Genomic DNA, 20,547 nt, shown 5'->3' with positions numbered 1-20,547 from the left:
TTTCTATGTACATTTAAAAAAAATTATTGTTTGTAACTATCTTATTTACAACCCTACCTATTTCATACATTTTCCCTGGTATTCTGAAACACAAACTGTTACTGTATTTTATATATATAAGCAAATATATGAAATAAGATGTGTGTGTGTGCGTGCATATTCCCACAAATGTATGGAGATCAAAGGTCAACTTATGAAAGTCTGTTCTCTGGCTACCTTATGGGATCTAGGGATTGAACTAAGGTCATCAGACTTGTGAGTAAGTGCTTTTATCTGCTGAGGCATCTTTGTGTCTAGACTACAGAAAAACTACAGTTCAACAACACAACATTAACATTAGTCAATTAAAAAGTGACAGATTTGAATAGTACATTCCCCAAAGAAGGTATGTAAGTGTCAAATAAGTACAATAAAAGTTAATGAACATTATAACCAATTAGCAAATCAAAACAATAGTGATGTGTACTGTTATACACTAGAATGCCTACAGTTGAATAATATGCCTTAGGAAAATGTACAAATTGGAACCTTCATTCACTTGTTGGTAGGATTGTTACCCACTTTGGAAAAGTATTTAGTACTTCTTCAAGGTGTTAGAACATTGATTCAAGACTCTATTCCTGTGTATGTCTAAAAGATGGGAAAGCATACATAGATACACATAAGTAGTAGCAGTATGGCAGTTTCAAAGGTGTCCTCTACCTGAAGAGTGAGTAACTAGAGTGTAGTGAACTTGTGCAGTGGAACTCCATATTTGGAGTGCATAGATGACTTCCACAGACAGCAAGCTAGAGCTGAGATATGGCTGCGCAGGCATGGACACCTGAGGTTGGCTCTCCAGAACTCAGGTAAAAAGCCAGGGTTATGAAGTTGTGGAGAAAGGCAGATCCCAAAGCTCAACTGGCCAATCAGCCTAGTCAGGTTGTAAAAGACAGTTTCAGTGAGAAACCTTGTCTCACACGACAAATACAGAGGTCAGTGAATTGACTCACTGGATACAGACACTTTCCATGCAAGTGTGGCATCCTGAAACCCATACTCAGGTGGATGGAGAGAACCTGTTCCACCGAGTTGTCCTCTGACCTTCACATACATGTTGTGGCACATGCACACACAATAAGTCACAAGTGCTAAAAAGTACTGAGTTTATATTTTATTGTACTTTAAAAGGTTGAATTTCATGTTATGAGTTACATATGAATAAAAGCAGTTATTATTAAAAGGAAAAAGATAGTTAGGCCTAGCTGTGCATACTTGGTATATGTATACTCGGATGGAAGCAAGAAGTTGGGGGTTCAAACCAGACTAGGCAACACAAATGTACTGGCTAGTTTTATGTCAACTTGACACAAGTTACAGTCATCAAGAGACAGCATCAAAGGAGAAAATGCCTCCATAAGATCAGGCAAACCTGTATGACATTTTTTTAGATTGGTGATTGATTAGTGTATAGAATTCTGACTCCCAAGTGATTATGTAGTTCCCTAAAGTTAACCATCCCCCATATAATAAGACCTCGATAAAATATATTTGTTTAAAATGTTTTAAAACACTAGAGGATTAAAAAGCATATTTAACTTTGGGTGGTTCCTATTCTTTTTTTTTTAATTTTTAAGATTTATTTTATGTATGTGAGTACCCTGTCGCTGTCTTCAGACACACCAGAAGAGGGCATCAGATCTCATTACAGATGGTTGTGAGCCACCATGTGGTTGCTGGGAATTGAACTCAGGACCTCTGGAAGAGCAGACGGTTCTCTTAACCACTGAGCCATCTCTCCAGCCCCATGGGTGGTTCCTATTCTTAAAAAACAAATGGCTATTAGGTGAAATTATAAGTTGGTGGGTTTTGTCTATGGGTTCCTTATAATCTGTTGTTTAGGACAGAGTACACAGTGTTAACTGGTATGAAGTATAAAACTAGAGTTCTAGAGACAGAATAGTGGAAATCCTGGAAAAGAGGGTACTTTACTGAGAAGGGAACAAGTCCAAACGTGTGTAAGATCCATCAGATTCTGTCAGTCTGTGTGCTGTGTAAGCATGTGTGTACACATAATGCATGTCAGGGATTTTAGTGGTAGGCTAGTCCAAAAAATTAAGTTGCAGAAGGCAGTTTCTAATGAGGAATCCTAACATGAAAATCCAGTATAGGAATTTAGTGACTACTTTAGATATTTGATTACCCTACAAGAATACAAACACTGGAAGCTGGAGAGATGGCTCAGTGGTTAAGAGTACTGACTGCTCTTCCAAAGGTACTGAGTTAATTCAGCAGCCACATGGTGGCTCACAACCATCTATAATGGGATCTGATGCCGCCTTCTTGTGTGTCTGAAGACAGCAACAGTGTACTCACATAAAATAAATAAATCTTAAAAAAAAAAGACAAACACTGATACAATAGAACATAAAAACACAGCAGAATGTCTGTTTGGACTATAATTATTTTTCATATAACTAAGGTCGTTAGACTTAAAAAAACAAGTAAAATCAGCACTTATTAGTCAGTGTTGGGGCTTGAACCAGGGACTGATCGATTTAAGGCAGACCGCTAGCAGCTGAGTTCTGTCTACAACCAAAATCAGCATTTTATTTATTTATTTATTTATTTTTATTTATTTATTTGCTTTCTCTTTCTTTGAATCTTGAGGCACAGTCTCACTGTGTAGCCCTGCCTGACCTGGAAGTCACTATGTAGACTAAGCTAGTCTTGAACTTTTAGAGACTATACCTCATAAATGCTAGGATTAAAGGCATGTGCCATCACACTGGGTCCCCAAGCATTTTCAATGAAAGATGCAAGAGATCTGAAAATTGAAGAGTTGAAACAAATTAATTATATGTATATTGTGGACCTTCAGGGTTTTGTATGTAACATACATTTGATGTTGATATTCACATTGTAATTGAATAGAAGGATAAGCCACAAGTTGAATGGTCTAAATAGATAAACCTAACTGTACAGCAAGTAACATTTTTTAAAAAATATTCATTAAAGAACCATTGGGCTGGAGAGATGGCAAAACAGTTAAGAGAACTTATTACTCTTGGAGAGGACCAGAGTTTGGTTGACCCATATGGTGGCCCACAACTGCCTACAACTTCCAGGGAATTACAATGCCCTTTTCTGGGCTCTGTAGGCTTCTGCATCCACATGATAAACAAACATATATAATTAATGCTAATACAAAGATCTATTAGGAAAAATGCTCTTACTGTACTGGCTCAAAGATAGTGATTGTAGTATGATTGTTTTTTTGCTGAGTTCTCTGTGGTCCAAGGTCATATAGCTAGAGAACAGTAGACCTGCCCATGTCTCCTCATGTAGCATTAGATGACCCTTGATATTAGTACTTAGAGCCATATGTGTTGAACAGTGAAAGTTGAACTAGATCTGATTATTTACAATTCACCCCCCCAAAATTGTCTGCATCATAAATGTAGATCTAGTCAACACTACCAAATTATAACACTGGAAACAGCAGATACGGAGCCAGCAAAAGTTAACAGACAAACTGGACAAAAGGCATTATCTTTGCTGAGCCTGGTGTGGAACACCTGTCATCCAAGTTTGAGAGGCTGAGACAGAGTCACTGCATTTGAGGCCAGCCCATGACATATAATGAGACCCTGCCTCAAAAACTACCGTACTGTCTAAGATATTTTTCACAAAAGGTTCAACCTGACAACCACTTGGGGTCTGTAAAAGCCTGTAGGTTCAAAGAAAGCACCACAGCAGGTAGCTCTCACGATATCCTGAGAGCTTTTGTGTTTTAAAGGTAGAATCTTGTTAGTACATTCATTCATTACTCGAGCTTGCAGCTGAAGAATGATGAGTCACAGAAGATCGAGTAAGTCAGAAAGTCTTCAGAAATATACTGTGGGCTGTGGAAGGCCTATGTGGTCTATTTCAGTGAGACCATGCACTGTTCATTCTCCTCATACCAGTCAACTCTGGCATCTGTCTATTGTCAGGACTTTAATGCCTAAGAAAATACATAGGTATATAAGGCTTTCTATTGCTATGATGAAACACTATGTCTAAAAGCAGAGTTGAGGAGGAAAGGGTTTATTTGGTTTGTACTTCCACATTGTAGTCCATCATGAAGGTAAGCAGGGCAGTAACTCAAGCAGTGCAGCGACCAGGAGGCAGGAGTTGATTCGGAGGCCATGGAGAGAGCTGCTTACTGGCTTGCTCTCCATGGCTTGCTCAGCCTGCTTTATTACAGAACCCTGAACCACCAGCCCAGGCATGGCCCCATCCATAATGGGCTGGGCCCTCCCATATCAGTCACTAATTAAGAAAATGCCCTACAGCAGGATCATATGGAGGGAGGCATGTTTTAAAATAGAGGTTTCCTTTCAAGTTGACATAAAATTAGCCTGTAAAGTATATGTGGGTTTTTTTTTTTCAGTTTGTATCAGGTTTTATTCACTAAGCTTTATTTTCAAATAGCTTTAGTGAAGGATAATTAACAGAATGATAAACTGCATGTAAGGACATGTCATATGTGTATATCATGAGCTGTCACCAAATCAAGATGACAGAAATACTTGTCATCCTTTAATTTTTATTTGTGTGTGTGTTGGAAGGAAAGACCCAAAAAGGGAGTTATATTCCAACCCCAGGAGAGCTACCTGATACGGGTATTGAGACTTAAACCTAGGTCTTCTGTGAGAGCAGCGGGTGTTTTTGTCTCTGCACCTCTAGTAATCAATCATACTTTGTATTTGTTTTTTTTTAAATTTGATTAGCATTCTTCTTAAATCATAACACAATACTGCTCTAAGATTTTAAATTCTTGACCTATGGAGTCCTGTATGAGCCACAAAGTGCTGGTACCTGAGGAATTTAGAAGAGGGTGTCGGATCCCCTGGGACTGGAGTTACTGATTGTTGTGAAATGCCATGTTCCTAACTTTAAAGGAATTCTGTGCTCTGTCTCTTTTGGTTTAAGCTATAGTTAGTGTCTAAGTGAGATGCAGGGAGCTGTAGCAGATTGCAAGTTGACACAGTTTCAGGTTTCTGATTAGATTGCTGGTAACTGTGTTCATCACTGCTACTTTTTTTTTTTTAATCTGTAACTAACAGATGGAAAGGACTTGATGGAAAAGGAGGTTTGAATATTCCTATTTGCTTCTTAATTTCTCATACTGACAGTGCTTTTTAAATTAATTTTTATTCTCGTTACTCTTTATTTTTAATTGTTTGTAGAGGTGTGTGTGTGTGTGTGTGTCTGTCTGTCTGTCTGTCTATCTGTCTATCGGTATATTCTGCCCAAGTAGGACAAAGACATCATATCCCCTGGACAGTTGTGAGCTGTCCCATGTGGATCTGAGAACTGAACCCAGGTCCTCTGGAAGAGCAACAAGTGCTCTTAACCACTGAACCATCTCTCCAAACCCTCTAGACAATACTTTTTGAGTTAAAGTAAAAGCGTTTATTTTCCAGAGATGACACTGTAACACCAGTATGTTTTTTTAAAGGATATTTTTTGGCATTTAGGAAGCACTAAATGTAGGTGAAAGACTCATAAGACAGGCAAGAAGTTGGACAGCTATTTTTCTCATTGTAGCTGCCCCCCCCCCCCCCCCGGTGTGTGTGTCTATCTGTCTGTCTATGCACTGGGGAGTAGAAGCTTACATTTCTGTATCATAGTACGTCATTAAAGGAAATCAGGGCTGGAAGCTGGAGGCAGGAGCTAATGCAGAGAGACCCTGGAGGGTGCTGCTTACTGGCTTGCTCAACCTCCTTTCTTAAACATCTCAGAGGTGGCTCTACCCATGATGGGCTGGACCCTCTCTCCCAAGAAAATGTTTTTCAGGGTTGCCTACAGCCTGGTCTTAGGGAGGCGTTTTCTTAGTTGAGGTTCTCTTCTCCAATGGCTCTACCTTATGTCAGGGTGACATAAAGCTAGCCAGTACAATATATATTTGATAGTGAAACCCACTGTGAAGCTCCATGATTTCCAAGTGGCTGTTGTAACTATATGGAGTAACTATATGGAGGTTCACTGAGATGTATAGACTGTGGGTGTGACTGGTCTCACTGTGTGTTTGCTCATTTGCAAGTTCTTTACAGTAAAATTTTAATAATGAAGAAAATTTAACATAATTAAGTTTGGTATAATGATTACTGACTATTCAGTTAGTTGCTTAACTGCAGGAACATGTTCTGAGAAATGCATTGCTAGGTAATATCGTCATTCTGTGAACTAGATAGTGTGATCAGTCACACAGTATTACAACTCGGGAGAAAGAGATGAAGGAACAAGTAGAATGTGACTGTATGTTGCTGATTGAGGTACAGTTTTTTATTCCATACTCTGTGATTGTAGGATCAGTTTGGTGTTTAGTTAGCTTACAGGTATGTGACTCCCGTGTGGTCTGGTTCTTTTCTGAAGAGGTTGACTTGTTTTCAGTGTAGATTGTTAGGCTGGGTTCATCAGAGGCTTCTGATGCCCAGAACCACCTGAGAGTTTATGCTAACAGTATGTTTTCAACAAGGCTCCCCACACCCAAAAAAAACCATAGCTTTTGGATATAGTTTGTTTCACCCCAACTCTTTTTAGGGTCTTTCCTCTGGTGCACTGTATTCCTGATGTCTGCTTGTTTTTTGACTTTACACTTGGGATTTGTTAACATCTTTCTTCTCATTCTTTTTTTTTCAAATGCTGCTTTTTTTTTGATACAGTTGTTTCTTTCTTTATAGCCTTGGCTGTCCTAGAACTCCCTCTGTAGACCAAACTGGCCTCCAGCTCAGAGCCTTCTACCTCTGCCTCCTGAGTGCTGGGTTTAAAGGTGGGTCCCATTATCATCATCACACCTGGCTGTTTGTTGACTTCATAAATGTGGCTTTCTTTTTTTTCTTTCAGTTGTAGACAATTCTTAGCTGCTGTCTCTTTAAATACTGCTTCTGTTCATTGCCTTTATCTCTTTGGATCTTGAGTAAACAGGATATTAAGTAATTTATTGAACCTGCTGGATTTTTTTCTTTTTCTTTTTTTCATTTATTTTTATGTCTTGTATTTACTGGTTTTTGCTTCCTCCTTTTCCTTATCTCTCTTCTCTTATTTCCCTCTGGTCTTCCTTCCTCCCTCCCTCCTCCCTTTCCCCGTTTGCACAGAATCTCAAAGCACCTATTACACTTGAAATCAGGATCCTCCTAATGCAGCTACCAGAGTGCCTCAGTCACAGGCAGGGGTCACTGGACTGAACTCCAAATTGGTGATTCCTTCTAACTTACTAAATTTTAATTTTTTACTCTGTTTATTTTTGTGTGTATCAGAGGACAACTTGTGAGAGTTGGTTCTCTGATACGGTGTGGGTCTTTGGGAGGAGTAAACACCACAGCCAGCAGAGTTGATCCATGTGAGACAAGAAGGAAGACTGGTTCAGCATGAGTGAGTTGGTAGCTGGTGGTGTTTCAAACTTCTAGAGTCTGCCACTGGCATATTTAAGCACAACTCAATTTGGAAAAAAGTTTCTTGGTGTAACATAATCTTGTGGGCACAGTAAAGTTTAAGTGTTAATTACATTGAAACTCTTTCAAAGTACATGTCATTTCTTCATAAAAATGGATTGTATAGATAGACTACACGTGCCATCTTAAGGGCCCAAGGTGAGGGGAGAATCTATTATAGCCTCATTCATACAGATAGTGCAGGGTCCACAAGGCTATTAACCACATCCATTCCCAGCCTTCTGGGTGGAAAACAGGTTATACATCTCTTCCTTCGAAGAGGCAGCCTTGTGTGTTCAACGTTCCTGGTTTCTCTAGTGCTTCTCTGTGAGCACAAGGATCTCGTGCCCTCTGCAGGTCCTAGGGTTTGAGCTTGGGTGGCAAACTGCTTTTACCTGCCAAGCCATCTCATGCCCCTCCTCTGATTTGTTTTAAACTTCACAAAATCTGTAATGAACCACAACAAAACTACTATAAAATTAACTATCAGTTAAGTTAGTAGTTTTACATTTTATAATTTAATTCTAGTATTATAGATGCAAAAGGGATGAGGTCACACTCTTTTGTTCTTGCCATTCATTCTAATCTTTTATTATAATTCTGTTTATTGTGGTTTATTTCCTAGTACATAGGGACATGATTAATTTTCGGAGGCTACTTTTCTTTAGTAAACGTGCAATCTGCTTATATTAGAAACAGTCTGTTCCCATTTTGAAGTTCTAACTAAATAAGTCTTAGTGTTTAGCTCTGCCAGGGCTATACATAGAAACCCTGAGGAGATGTGCTAGGGTCAGTGGCTTCGTTTTAGAAGCTGAGAAGTTCCACAATGCCTGTTTGCTGGGTGGAGAACCAGGGAAACCAGTAGTGTGCCTCAGCAGACTGCTGTGGGTCTGGAAGGTAGGAAATGTGCCCACAGGCAGAGAAGGAAGATGTCCAGACAGAGGCTAAAATCTGTCCAGCCTTTGCCTTTCTGTTCTACATGGACAGCTAGCTTACTGGCTGGTGCCCACCTATGTTAGCGATAGTTTTCTCTCAGCTTACCAGCAGATGTCCATTGAAACACTCTTGACATCCTAGACATCAGTTGATAAAAAGTGAAGCTACCTGGAGAAGAATAAACTTGGGGCCTACTGTAGCACTGAGTAATTAGTACTTTACCAGCTATTTGGTCATACCTTAGTTTAATAAATTGACAACCAGATTTACAGTCACAAGAATTGTACATGAGGTTAATTGGTAAGAGTTTGAAGTCTGTTTTAAAATTCTTAATCAGTTTTCCTATACCGTTACAAAGTACCCCAAATAATGAATTTCCAGGAGGAAAAGGTTATGTGTATTTAGCTTCTGGTTTCAGAGTTGGAGTTCATGGTTATTTGGGCCTTGGTAACACAGTACAAATGGTATATCATGATGGGAGTATATGGTAGGGGAAGGCCTGTTCATTCATGGCAGTAGAAAAGCAAAGAGTTGTTAGAGAGAGGTCACATCACTAATGGCCTAACGTTTTCCCCTTAGACTCTGCTTCTTAAAGACTTCTGACTTCCCAACAATACCACGGACTGGGGTATTTTGTGGGACACTTATCTAAATCATGCCATTAGCCTGAAGCCCTTTAGTCTCACCATCTGACTCTTTTATGTACTTTGTTGCTGGCTTAGAACAGTGTTCCACTGTAAAGATGTGTCACGGTTTAAGCTGTGGAAGATACTTGGTTTGTTGCCAAGCTTTGACTACCAGGAATAAAGCTGTTGTAGACATCAGGGTATATGTTTCTTGTGAAAATAAGGTTTATTCTTCTAGGATAAATGCTTAGAAGTTCAATTTCTGGATCCTATGGTAATTGCATGTTTAGTTTAAGAATGTCAAATTGGTTTTGATTACTGTTCTGTTTTATATATGAACAATATATAAAACAATATATGAAACTTCTTTATCTTGCCAACATCTGGTGTCATCACAAGCATTTCTGGCTGGCTGGCCACAGGGCAGTCCCAGGGATTTTGATAAGAATTGTTTTATGAACCTGAGTATGAGCATGGGAAGAACTGACTCCTTCACCAAGTTGAGTCTTCTGTACATTAACATTATATGCTTTTCATTTATTTATATAATCATTGGGTTCATTTTAAAATAAAAAAATGGTGTGTTTGTGTGTATCTGCGTGCTCACATGCATGCATGTGAAAGAGAGCTGGGGAGAAAGACAATTGTGTGCAGGTTTGGAGGTCAGAGGACAACTTTGGGTATTGAGCCTTACCTTCTGCCTTATTTGGTCCCTTTTTTTTTTCCATGCTGTATATGCAGAGCTTCTGGGAATTCTCCTGTCTCTTCCTTCCATTTTGCAAAGGAGTTCTAGGATTACAGATGTGTGTACACCTTATCTTGGTCTGGATTTATGTAAATTTGGGGGTCCCAAATTCATGTCCACCTATTTGCATGTCAAGCACTTTATCCACTGATTCTCCATTGACTTCTTTCATCATGTATGTAGTTTCTCCATACAAATCTTGCTTTAGATTATAGAAATTCAGCCTGATTTGATCACAGCCATCTTTCTAACTTCCATTTTTCCCACCAGGTGTTTCTGTGTCCCACTAGATGGAGCAAAGTTAAGATAAATAATACGAAGAGCTGGTGAGATGGCTCATTTGGTAGACATGGAGAGAGAGGGGAGAGGGACACGGGAGGGGGGAAGAGAGGGAGAGGAACACACTCACATACACACACACACACTGCATTCTAAAAGAGGAAGAAATTGCAGTTCGTTCTCTCTCTCTCTCTCTCTCTCTCTCTCTCTCTCTCTCTCTCTCAAAAGGTTTTTCATGACAGGGTTTCTCTGTGTACCCCTGGCTGTCCTGGAACTCACTCTGTAGACCAGGCTGGCCTCGAACTCAGAAATCCACCTGCCTCTGCCTCCCAAGTGCTGGGATTAAAGGCATGCGCCACCACTGCCCGGTGCAGTTCTCTTTGATAGTTAAGTTTGAGATGGTCTGTCACTAACCCTGGTGTCCATCTAGGCTGCTGGCTAGCAGATGCCTGTGATCCTCCTGTCTCCACCAATGCTGAGGTTACAGACGCAGCTAGCCACTCCTGGCTTTCTATGTGGGTGCTGAGAATCCAAACTCATGTCTTCCTGCTTACACAGTAAGCACTTGTACCCACTTAGTCATCTCCTCAGCCCTCCTTTGATTTTTGTAGCTAACATTGCACATGATAATATTTTTTGAGAAAGGTGTATGCCCAGTGTCTATGGCCCAATGTTGTCAGGTTTAGTGTATGAACATCTGTCTTTGAGTACAGGAATCTGTAAAACATGCTTTTGTCTTGTGAGTGTCAGTAAATTGTAGCTTGTATAATACTGGATATAGTTTCTTTCCCCTTTTATTTGAAGTTCTCCTTTTGCTTTTTTTTTGAAAGATTTTATTATGAATGGGTTTAGTGTTTTGTTTTTAAGGCAAGGCTTTGCTATGTAGCCCTGGTTGGCCTGGAACTCTCAGGGAGCAGCCTGCTTCTGACTCCACTGAGTGTTGGGATTGAAGGTGTGTGCCACCATGCCCAGCTGGGGATAGATTTTTTTTTCAAAATACCTTTATCTTTTTTGTTTGTTAATATGGTTCACAGTGATTAGTTTTCGAATACAGAACTAGTCTTGGATTCTGGAATAAAGTCCGTTTGTTGATGATGTATATTTCTTTTTGTACATTGTGTCCCTCATAGGCATGTCCCTGCCACGACTATGTTCTACCTTTACTGATGCCTGAAACCATGGAGAGTGTTATACCTTGTATATAACTTACTTTCCTCCTATATAGGCATCGTGATGATTTGAGTTTAATTTAACAAATTAGGAACACAGTAAGAGACTAGCAATAGTTAAAATTAAAAAACAGTTATAACAATATATTTTAATAACTTTTATGTGACTTACATATCTCCCAACATACCTTATCATATTGTACTTCTGTGGTTATTTGAGGTACCTGCATGAAGAGATTAGCAAAAGGAGAACTTCAAATAAAAGGGGAAAGAAACTATATCCAGTATTATACAAACTATGAGGCTCTGAAGGCCATTGGGGGTTTTAATCCAGCATTGGAATACCACATAAGGGTTTCCTGAACACAGAACAGTGCCACAGCCATTGTTGTGATAGCTAACATAGTATTAAGTAATTATCAGACCGATAGGACAAAGGGATGAATTGTGTGATGGGCAAGAAGTAGCATTTTATCATGCTGCTCTGAATGGTACAGAATAGTTTACTTTTGTGATTTTGTGTATTATGTGCATTTGTGTAAACATGTATGTGCGTATTGGCATATGAGTAGGGGCCAGAGGAGGACTTTCATGTTCTGCTCTATCACCCTCGGTTTCATTTCCTTGAAGCAGAGTCTTTCATCGAACCTGAAACTTGTCCTTTTAGCTAGGTATTGTGTTGCTGGGGCCAGCCTGTCCCTAGCTCCTCCTAATGCTCGGGCTTCAGGCATGTATGGCTAAACCCAGGGTATCTGTGTATAGTAAGATCTGGAGTTTTAATTTAAGTCCTCATACTTATGCAACCAACACTCTTACCTACCACCGACCCATCACCCAGCCCCAACTTAATATTTTTAGACTGCAGTTGACAGTGGGTAACTAAAGACTTGTAAAGTAAAACTCCTGGTATGGAAAAGCTGAGATATATTGAAAAAAAAATTTTTTTTTGCTAAGAGTTTTTACATCTAGATGCATAGGGAATATTGACTTGCAATACTCCTGTCTTATTTTTTTAGAAAGATGTGGATAACTGATGTTATGGTTCTGCCGCTCCCCTCTTCCCCCGCCCCAACTTTAGAAAACTTCTGTATTTAAATCTTCTGAGTTTTGACAGGAAACAAATTTAAATTACAGTATTAGTTATAGTATTGTTAACTTACTTGATCTGTTGGGTAAGAAATAGTTTGTTTTTCAGAAGTTCACCCTGTTGGTCTAAATTAACAAATGTATGTGTGTTTCCAGGTACTCCTTATTCTTGTGATGGTAGAGACTGTAGTCTCCCTGTCTTTTGACTTGTAGTGTAAGTAGTTTGTGTCCTCCTTTGCCAGTACTTTTGGTGTTTAGTGTTTTCTTTCAGTATTTTGTCAGTTAATGCCGATTTTGCTTTCAGAGAGAACTTTGTTTCATTGTTCTGCCTTTTTCTTTTTTAGTTTTATCAATTTATGTATGAGTGTTTTGTCTGTGTACCTGTCTGTAGCATACAGCACCAACAGATGCCAGAAGAGGGCATTGGGGACTGGACTTCCAGACAGTTGTGATCCCCAATATGGATATATCAGACCAGGGCCTTTTGCAAGAGCAACAAGTGCCATTTCTCCTGCCCTTCTTGTTTTACTTCCCCCTCCCTGCCAGAGTCCAGCAGCTCTAGTTTAAAAAAAAAAAAATTCAAGTATTTTAACTCTCATCTTTGTCTTTAAATCTGAAGGAGTCCTTAGTAGTATATAACTGAATCATTTTTTAAGTTCTTTCTTCCAATTTCTGATTTGTTTGGAAAGTAAATAGTGGCAAACTGATCTTAGTAGCTATATGAGATTGTAGGGAACATTTCATACTCAAATCATAACTGCTTGGCTCCTCATAGATGTATGACCAGATGCATTTAGCCCATTTTGCAAAGTTCCATCCATAGTCTTAGAGATCAAGCTTTGTTCAAAAGTCCAGTTAAATTTTCTGAGACTCAAGGTAGTCTCTTAACTGTGAGTCCCTGTAAAATTAAAAAGAAATTAACTTTCAATCTACAGTGACACAGAATAAATATTCCTATTCTGAAAAGGAAGAATGGAGACATAGCATGGAAAGACCAAAAAACTAACTCCCCAGGGTGAATACCACTCTCAGCAGTTCCATGTCTGGCATCAGACTTATGTGGGCCTCGCTGGGCTTTGGGTGACCCCACTCTACAGCTTCACTCCCTGCTGCACACATGGCCTCTCTCTTGGCCTTATAGCTTCCTTTTATAGACATCCTGTATCCCTGGCATTTCCAGCTTGCTGGAGTCCTCATTGCAATGTAGGATTTACCTTAGCTTAATATAGTGGCCTAACAGGTTCTTGGAGTATGTCTGACTCTGCCACATGTTGCCTGACCTCTTCTGAAACATTGGCATAGGTCTTCATGATCCTTGAACCCCTTTTATTTTACATGTCTGCAAAATTGGCACCGTATGGATTTTGCCACCAAGTACTGCTTGTCTGAGGAGTAGTCAAGGCCCCCTTAGAGCAAGGCTGTAGTGGACACATGTCTTCATGGCTTAGCGCAGGCAGTGTTATGTCTTTAGGCAGCCAGTTTTGAGCAGAGAACTGTTATCAGAGCCATTCTTCTTAGGAACTCTGCTTTCGAATGAAAGTTTTTCAAACAGATTTTCAGTTTTACAATGTGGAGCCTTTGATGGTTGAGTTCTTAGCATTAAGGCACCCTGGTGTCTTCACAAACCAGAAGAGAATATTGTGTTTCTTGGAGCTAGAGTTACAGGTGGTTGTGAGCTGTTCAGTATGTGTGCTAATAACCAAATTCTTATCCTCTTGAAGATTAGCAAACACTATTGAACCACAAGCCACCTCTTAAGCCCGACAAGACCATTTTTGGTCCAGCCTCTTCTTTATTGGCCTAATCTCCTTAACGTTTATAGCTTCTTTGTCATATCTGTTTGTCATTTTTAAGTTTAACATTCCTTTCCTCACCAAACAGCAGCAAATTTCTCCAATTATTTCTGCTCAGAATTCTTGGTGTAAGCCAGGTTAAAGGGAATAAACACCATTCATGCAATAGACTGGAAGTTACAGTGTCTTGAAATTTCCTTCTCCAAAACAAATTAGTTCTTTTCAATTCAGTTCAGCATCTCTAAAGTTTCCAGAACATAGGCAGAATGTAGGTTGTTGGGTTTTTTTTTTTTTTTTTTTTGCACCAGAATGTAACATGAACAGCCGTTTGGCCTAGTTCCTACAGAATCTTTGTTCCCCTGTGGAACTTTATGAACACAGTGTTGTTGATATTTCTGCTGGCATTCTAATTTCTAATTTCATAGGCTCCTAACAGAATAGCTGATTGCTCTGTGTAGCACCTGTTTCTAAATTCTATTAAATTCCTCCTGCAGACCAGTTCCAACAGTTTGTCTACATCACATGGGTTGTTAGAGTAACTCTGATCAAGTACCTCAAAGAAGTAGCTTAAGTGGGCAGGATTTATTTTGATTCATGGATTGAGGGGATAGAATCCATCATGTTAGGGAAGGCACAGTAACAGAAACATGAGGTAGCTGCTTGTACATGACAAGGATGTAATAAGAAAGCAAATTGTGTGTTACTTTAAAATATGGGTAAAGAGATAGAATCCACTGGTTATAGGCTTCATCTGACTGACTTCAGCAAAACTATAATTTACTGGAAGAATGAGGTAGCTTATGGGTGAGGATATGGACATTGTTGATTCTGTGTCCACATTCTTTGAGAATTTAATGGCACCTTGTTGCTTAGAACTTGAGGTCATTAGATCTCCTATGTATAATACACTAAAGAGAGAATATAACTCTACAGACACACACCCACCTACCATCACCACCAAAAGAAAAACCTGGGTGCAATTTGGATAGAAGAATGGATTACTAAGTAGCCAAGCTACATCATAATTTATGTGAATCAACCAGTAGACACTTGATAAAACACTGTCAGCTTTTACACTAATTACTGTTTATTGTTTAGAGAGAACAATAGGTAGGTCAGGTAGATGCAGTGTAGTGTGCTTGTGATCTTAGCACTTGGGAGGAGGCTGACAGGAAGGGTTTGATTCAAGACCAGCCTGAGCTATGTAGTAAGAGCTTGTCTCAAAAAACAAAACAGATTAAATAAATAAATGAATCAAGTTCTTAATTTTAAGTTTAAACTGGGGGACTAGAAAGATGGCTCAGTAGTAAGAGCACTGGCTGCTCTTCCAGAGGATCCAGATTCAACTCCCAGCACCTACATGGTAGCTTATACTCTTCTGTAACTAGTCCTAGGTGATCCAGTGTCCTCTTCTGACCCGAGTGGGCACTGCCTGCAGTTGTACACAGTCATACATTCAGGCAAATACAAAATATAAAATTAAAAAATAAAACCTTGCCGGGCAGTGGTGGCACACACCTTTAATCCCAGCACTTGGGAGGCAGAGGCAGGCGGATTTCTGAGTTCGAGGCCAGCCTGGTCTACAGAGTGAATTCCAGGACAGCCAGGGCTACACAGAGAAACTCTGTCTTGAAAACAAATCAACAAACAAACAAACAAAAAACCCTCAAAAAATTGTTCAAAAAAGATTATTTTGGTTCTTAAAAGAAGATACCAATTTATATATTAGAAGTATTAAACTTTTGGTACTAAAGTAATTTTATTTTTCTTTGTAGACAATGCGAAGACACAGAAATGAAGTGACAGTTGAACTCCGGAAGGTAAGGGGACTCTATTTAAAAAATACCAATTAAGACACCATTATAACTGGGGATGTGGCACCTAACTCCTGTGATCCCAGCTCTTGGGAGTTAGAGGCAGGAAAATTGAGATCAGGGTCATCTAAAGTCACTGGATGAAAAATGGCAAAGGTATTAACCATTATGCTGTAATATGTCTGAATGTAAATGTTCAGTGAATAATAGTTATGAGAATCAGCTTAAAACTTTTTACTGGTAATAAGTAATTTTCTCCACTTTGACACATTATATTAAACTTAAACTCTGTTGTTAGTGGTTGATCGGTCAGGCAAGCTAAAAGAGAGACAAGTTAAGGTATTACTTGTAGAAACCACTGACATGCCTTACCTGGCTGATCAGATTTAGTATTTCAGTTAGTCATTTGACTTCTCAAAATAATTCGTTAAAAAAATATTCCATGTTTTGGGGCAGTCAGCAAGGGCACTTGCCACAAAGTTTGACAACCTGAGTTTGATGCTCATATTTATAAGGAGAAAACTAACTCTCTCAACTTGTCCTTTGACCTCTCCCTGCGCACTGTGACAGGCATACACACCCTCTACACAAAACCTTACAGGTTCAACTGGGTATGATAGCTCAGACCTGTGATCTCAGTACTTGGAAGGTTGAGACAGAATTGCCATAAGTTCAAGGCTAGCCTGAGTATGGGACATCTGTCTCAAAAACCCAAACAGAATAAAACAGCTGTTTTAGTCAGTGTTCCATTGCTGTGAAGAGACACCATGACCATGACAACTCTTATAAAGGAAAGTATTTAATTGGGGCTGGCTTACAGTTCAGAAGTTCATCATGGTGGACAACATGGTTCTGGAAGCATACATATACAGACAGACATGGTGCTGGAGAAGCAGAGTTCACATCCAGATCTGGAGGCAGCAGGAATAGGAGAGAACCAGTGGGCCTGGCTTGGATATTTGAAACCTCAAAGCCCCCACAGTTTCACCTTTCCTGCACCAAGGCCATACCTCCTAATCCTTTCAAACAGTTGCCACTCTCTAAGTGTTCAAAGATATGAGCCTGGGGAGGTCATTCTTATTCAAACCACCACAACAACCATTCCCTGAACTTTCTCCTTGTTAGGTATGCAAGAAAAATCACAAGATCGTATCAGTTAGTTTGGGTGAAGCATTTTACAAAAGTCTATGCTCATTCCTGATTAAATACTGAACACATTAGGAATGAGAGGAATTACCACATTTTGATGAAGAACAACCACACACTTTGTATTTAAGGATTAAAGACTAAAAGCTTTTCCTAAGATTTGGCAGCAAGTCAGGAGGATTCATTCTCACTGTTGTTAATTATTATATTGTTGGAAGTTATAGTCAGTGCCAGAAGAAAGAAAGGAAGGAAAAGATAGTTTTGTTTATGACAAAATTGTCTGTGTGGAAAAATCATAAAATACTCATTTTAAAGCATCTATACTGAGAATGTAGATTAGTTGGTAGGCAGAATGCTTACTAACATATAAGAAGAAGCTCTGTATTCTATCCCAGTACCACATAAACCTGTCAGGATACAGTAATCCTAGCCCCTGTCGATATGAGGATCAGGAATTCAAAGCCATCCTTAGTTATAGAGCAGGTTTAAGGGCCAGCCTCAAAATATATGAGACCTCATCATCTTTCTTAAAAAACAAAAAAGTTAGAAGATCTAGACATTTAGTCTATAAATGAATTTTATACACATAAAGTTCAGTTCATAAAAATAAAAATCATAGCATACTAATAATATGCAGGAGCACAACTAAAAACAGTACCATTTGTTACTCCAAAGAAAAGATATTTAAAATGTAGGAGATGACAAAATGGCTCCGTGGGTGAAGGCATTCGTTGGGAAGCCTGATGACCCAAGTTTGAGTTTTTTTTTTTAGGATGCACAAGGTGGAAAGAATCAACTCCCTCTGACCTCCACACATGTACTGGTACATATACACATAAATACATAATAATAACATGTATAAAATCTGTATAGTGTAAGCTATGAAGTGCTAAATGGAAGGAAGCTTTATATAAACTGTTAAATATATGATTTTCATAGATGGGTAACCCCAATATAGTCAAGCTTCTAGCCCATATTGATCTTTTGGTTTGATATATTATTTATTAAATCTTACTGAGATTTTGTAGACATAGAAAAACTTATTATAAAATGTACTCTAGGATAGCTAACATAGTCGCACCCCCCCCCAAAAAAAACCTAAAACAAACAAAAATAACCAAGGAATTGCTTTGCTCAGTGTAGAAACTTAGAGTACATAGTGAATAGTAAGCAATACTTCACTGTACCAGACAGGTACACAGATCCGTGGAACAGGGATAAAACTCAGAAGTAGACCCCAACAGATTGCTTGCTTGCTTGTCTATGTATTTAATGGTTCTGTGAAGTGAACCTAGATAGCACATATTAGGCCTCTACCTCCAGACTGTAGCTTTAGTTCCCAGCTGATTTTTGATGACAGTACAATTTCATTTCATTGGAAGAAGCATACCCTTTTTTATCAAGAGGCATCAAACAATTGAACATCCATCCATACATCTCTAAGAAGTTGGAGAGATGGCTCAGTGGTTTAGAGCACTGGCTGCTCTTCCAGAGGATCTCGAGTTCCAGCACCCATGAAGTGTATCACAAACATTTGTACCTCCAGTCCTTGGGCATCTGGTGCTGCCTTCTGGCCTCTGTGGGAACCAGGCACACGCAGGGTTCTCAGACATGTAGGTAATCGAAACATCTATACATGTAATAAAATTTAAAAAACAATAAAAAGTGTACCTGATATCACACCATGTGCAAAAATATAGACTCAAGTGATAGGTTTAAACATGAAACACAAAAGTATAAAAGTTGTAGAAAAAAATCCTGAAGAAAATGTTCAGAGTCTAGGGCAAGACATAGACTTAAGAATAAGGCACAAAAGCATAGTCTATACTAAGACAAGCTGTGGGTGAGTCTCTCTGGCTTTCCTATCTACAACGTCTCCTCAGTCCAGCAGATTAACTCCTTTCCCCCATCTAGTACCAATCAGCCTGCATCTTTTGATAGGAGAATTGAGTCCATTGATGTGTACAACGTTATCACTGAAATATGTATGTTACATATATCCTATAAGCCAAACCCAAAGGAAACACAGGGAGCAATGTTTAGAGCTGGAGAGAGAGGAGTAAACATAACAGTCAGCCTGGAAAGATGCAGAACCATAGTATTAAAGCATAAAGTACTATTGAGAACAGAAACAACACCAAAAATCAAAACCACAGTGACAGGCTGGCTGAATGGATAAAGAAAAGAATTCCATCTGTATTTTATACATCTTAGCCTTAGAGATAAGCATTACCTTAAATTAAAAGGCTGGACAAAAGTACCAGTTAAATGGGACCAGTTAGCAGGCAGATGTCTGTATCCTAATACCTGACAAAATAGACTTCAAATTAAAACTAATCAGAAGAGAACTTCATTCTAATCAAATAGTTAATGAAGAAGACATTACTATCTCTACCATATATGCACCAAAGTGGTAGATGTAATTTCATTTAAAGAAACACAAGACCCAAAACAAACCAAAACCAAAAACTACTACTGGATCTATAGGTACAGTTTCATATCTAGTCATTGATGGATGATTTTAATACCCCAGTTTTCTCCCATAGACAGGTCAAATTGTCAAAACCAGAGAAAGATCAAAATTAATTGACACCTTGCGTTAAATGGACTTAATAGGTATATGCAGAATAAGCCATGCAGATAACAATAATATAATTCTATGTATCAGTCCACAGATGGTTTTCTAGAATAAACTACATACTGGACCATGAAACAGGCTTTTTTGTTTTTGTTTTTTTCAAAAAGATTGAAAACACTCCCTGCATTGTACCTTACCACAGTGTAATAAGAATTGAAATAAAGGCACAAACTGACAGAGATTAACCAACTTATTGAATGATGAATGGGTCAAAGAAGAAATAAAGAAATAAGAATTTCTCGGAACTAAATGAGAATGTAAACACAACATGAAAAGTCTCAGACACATTGAAAACAGTTTTATAAAGACAAGAACAAACCAAATCCAAACCATTCTAAAATTCAGGGCAGAAATTAATACACGTAATAGAAACAAAGAAAACAAAACAAAGAGTCAACAAATCTAAAGAGCTGATTCTTTGAAAAGATAACTAGATCTACAGACCCTTGTCTTAATTAGCCAAAGGTGATAGGGGATTACATATTAACAAAATGAGAAAGGAACAAGGAAACAATACAACAGACACCAAAAAAATTCAGAATGTTATAGGGGAATACTTTAAAAACCTGTATTTCATTAAGCTGGAAAACCTAAAAGACATGATTAAATCTCTAGATTCAGCATCAAAGCAACCTAAACAGACCCACAACTAATGAAATTGAAATAATAATAAAAGCCTTCCAGTTTAAAAAAAAATAAAACAAAACCAAACAGTCCAGGGCCAGATGGAGTCACAGTAGAATTCTACTACACTTGGAAAAAGTGTCTTTAGCCAATCCTTAAATTATTCAAAAGAATAGAAACTATGATGGTTTGTATATGCTTGGCCCAGGGAGTGGCACTATTAGAAGGTGT

General features: G+C 38.7%; 1 protein-coding gene across 1 annotated transcript in view; it reads left to right on the top strand.

Annotated features, from left to right (window-relative positions):
- Kpna3 (karyopherin subunit alpha 3) overlaps window positions 1-20,547 on the top strand; it is a 70,021-nt gene that overhangs the window by 16,359 nt on the left and 33,115 nt on the right. Inside the window, exon 2 of the mRNA XM_028758713.1 lies at window positions 15,870-15,914. Within this exon, the coding sequence (XP_028614546.1) occupies window positions 15,870-15,914 (45 nt within the window). The remainder of the gene's footprint in view (window positions 1-15,869; window positions 15,915-20,547) is intronic.

Source organism: Grammomys surdaster, unplaced genomic scaffold (assembly GCF_004785775.1).
Source record: "Grammomys surdaster isolate TR1022 unplaced genomic scaffold, NIH_TR_1.0 126219, whole genome shotgun sequence".
NCBI classification, from domain to species: Eukaryota; Metazoa; Chordata; class Mammalia; order Rodentia; family Muridae; genus Grammomys; species Grammomys surdaster.
This window is presented reverse-complemented; position numbering and strand designations above follow the sequence as displayed.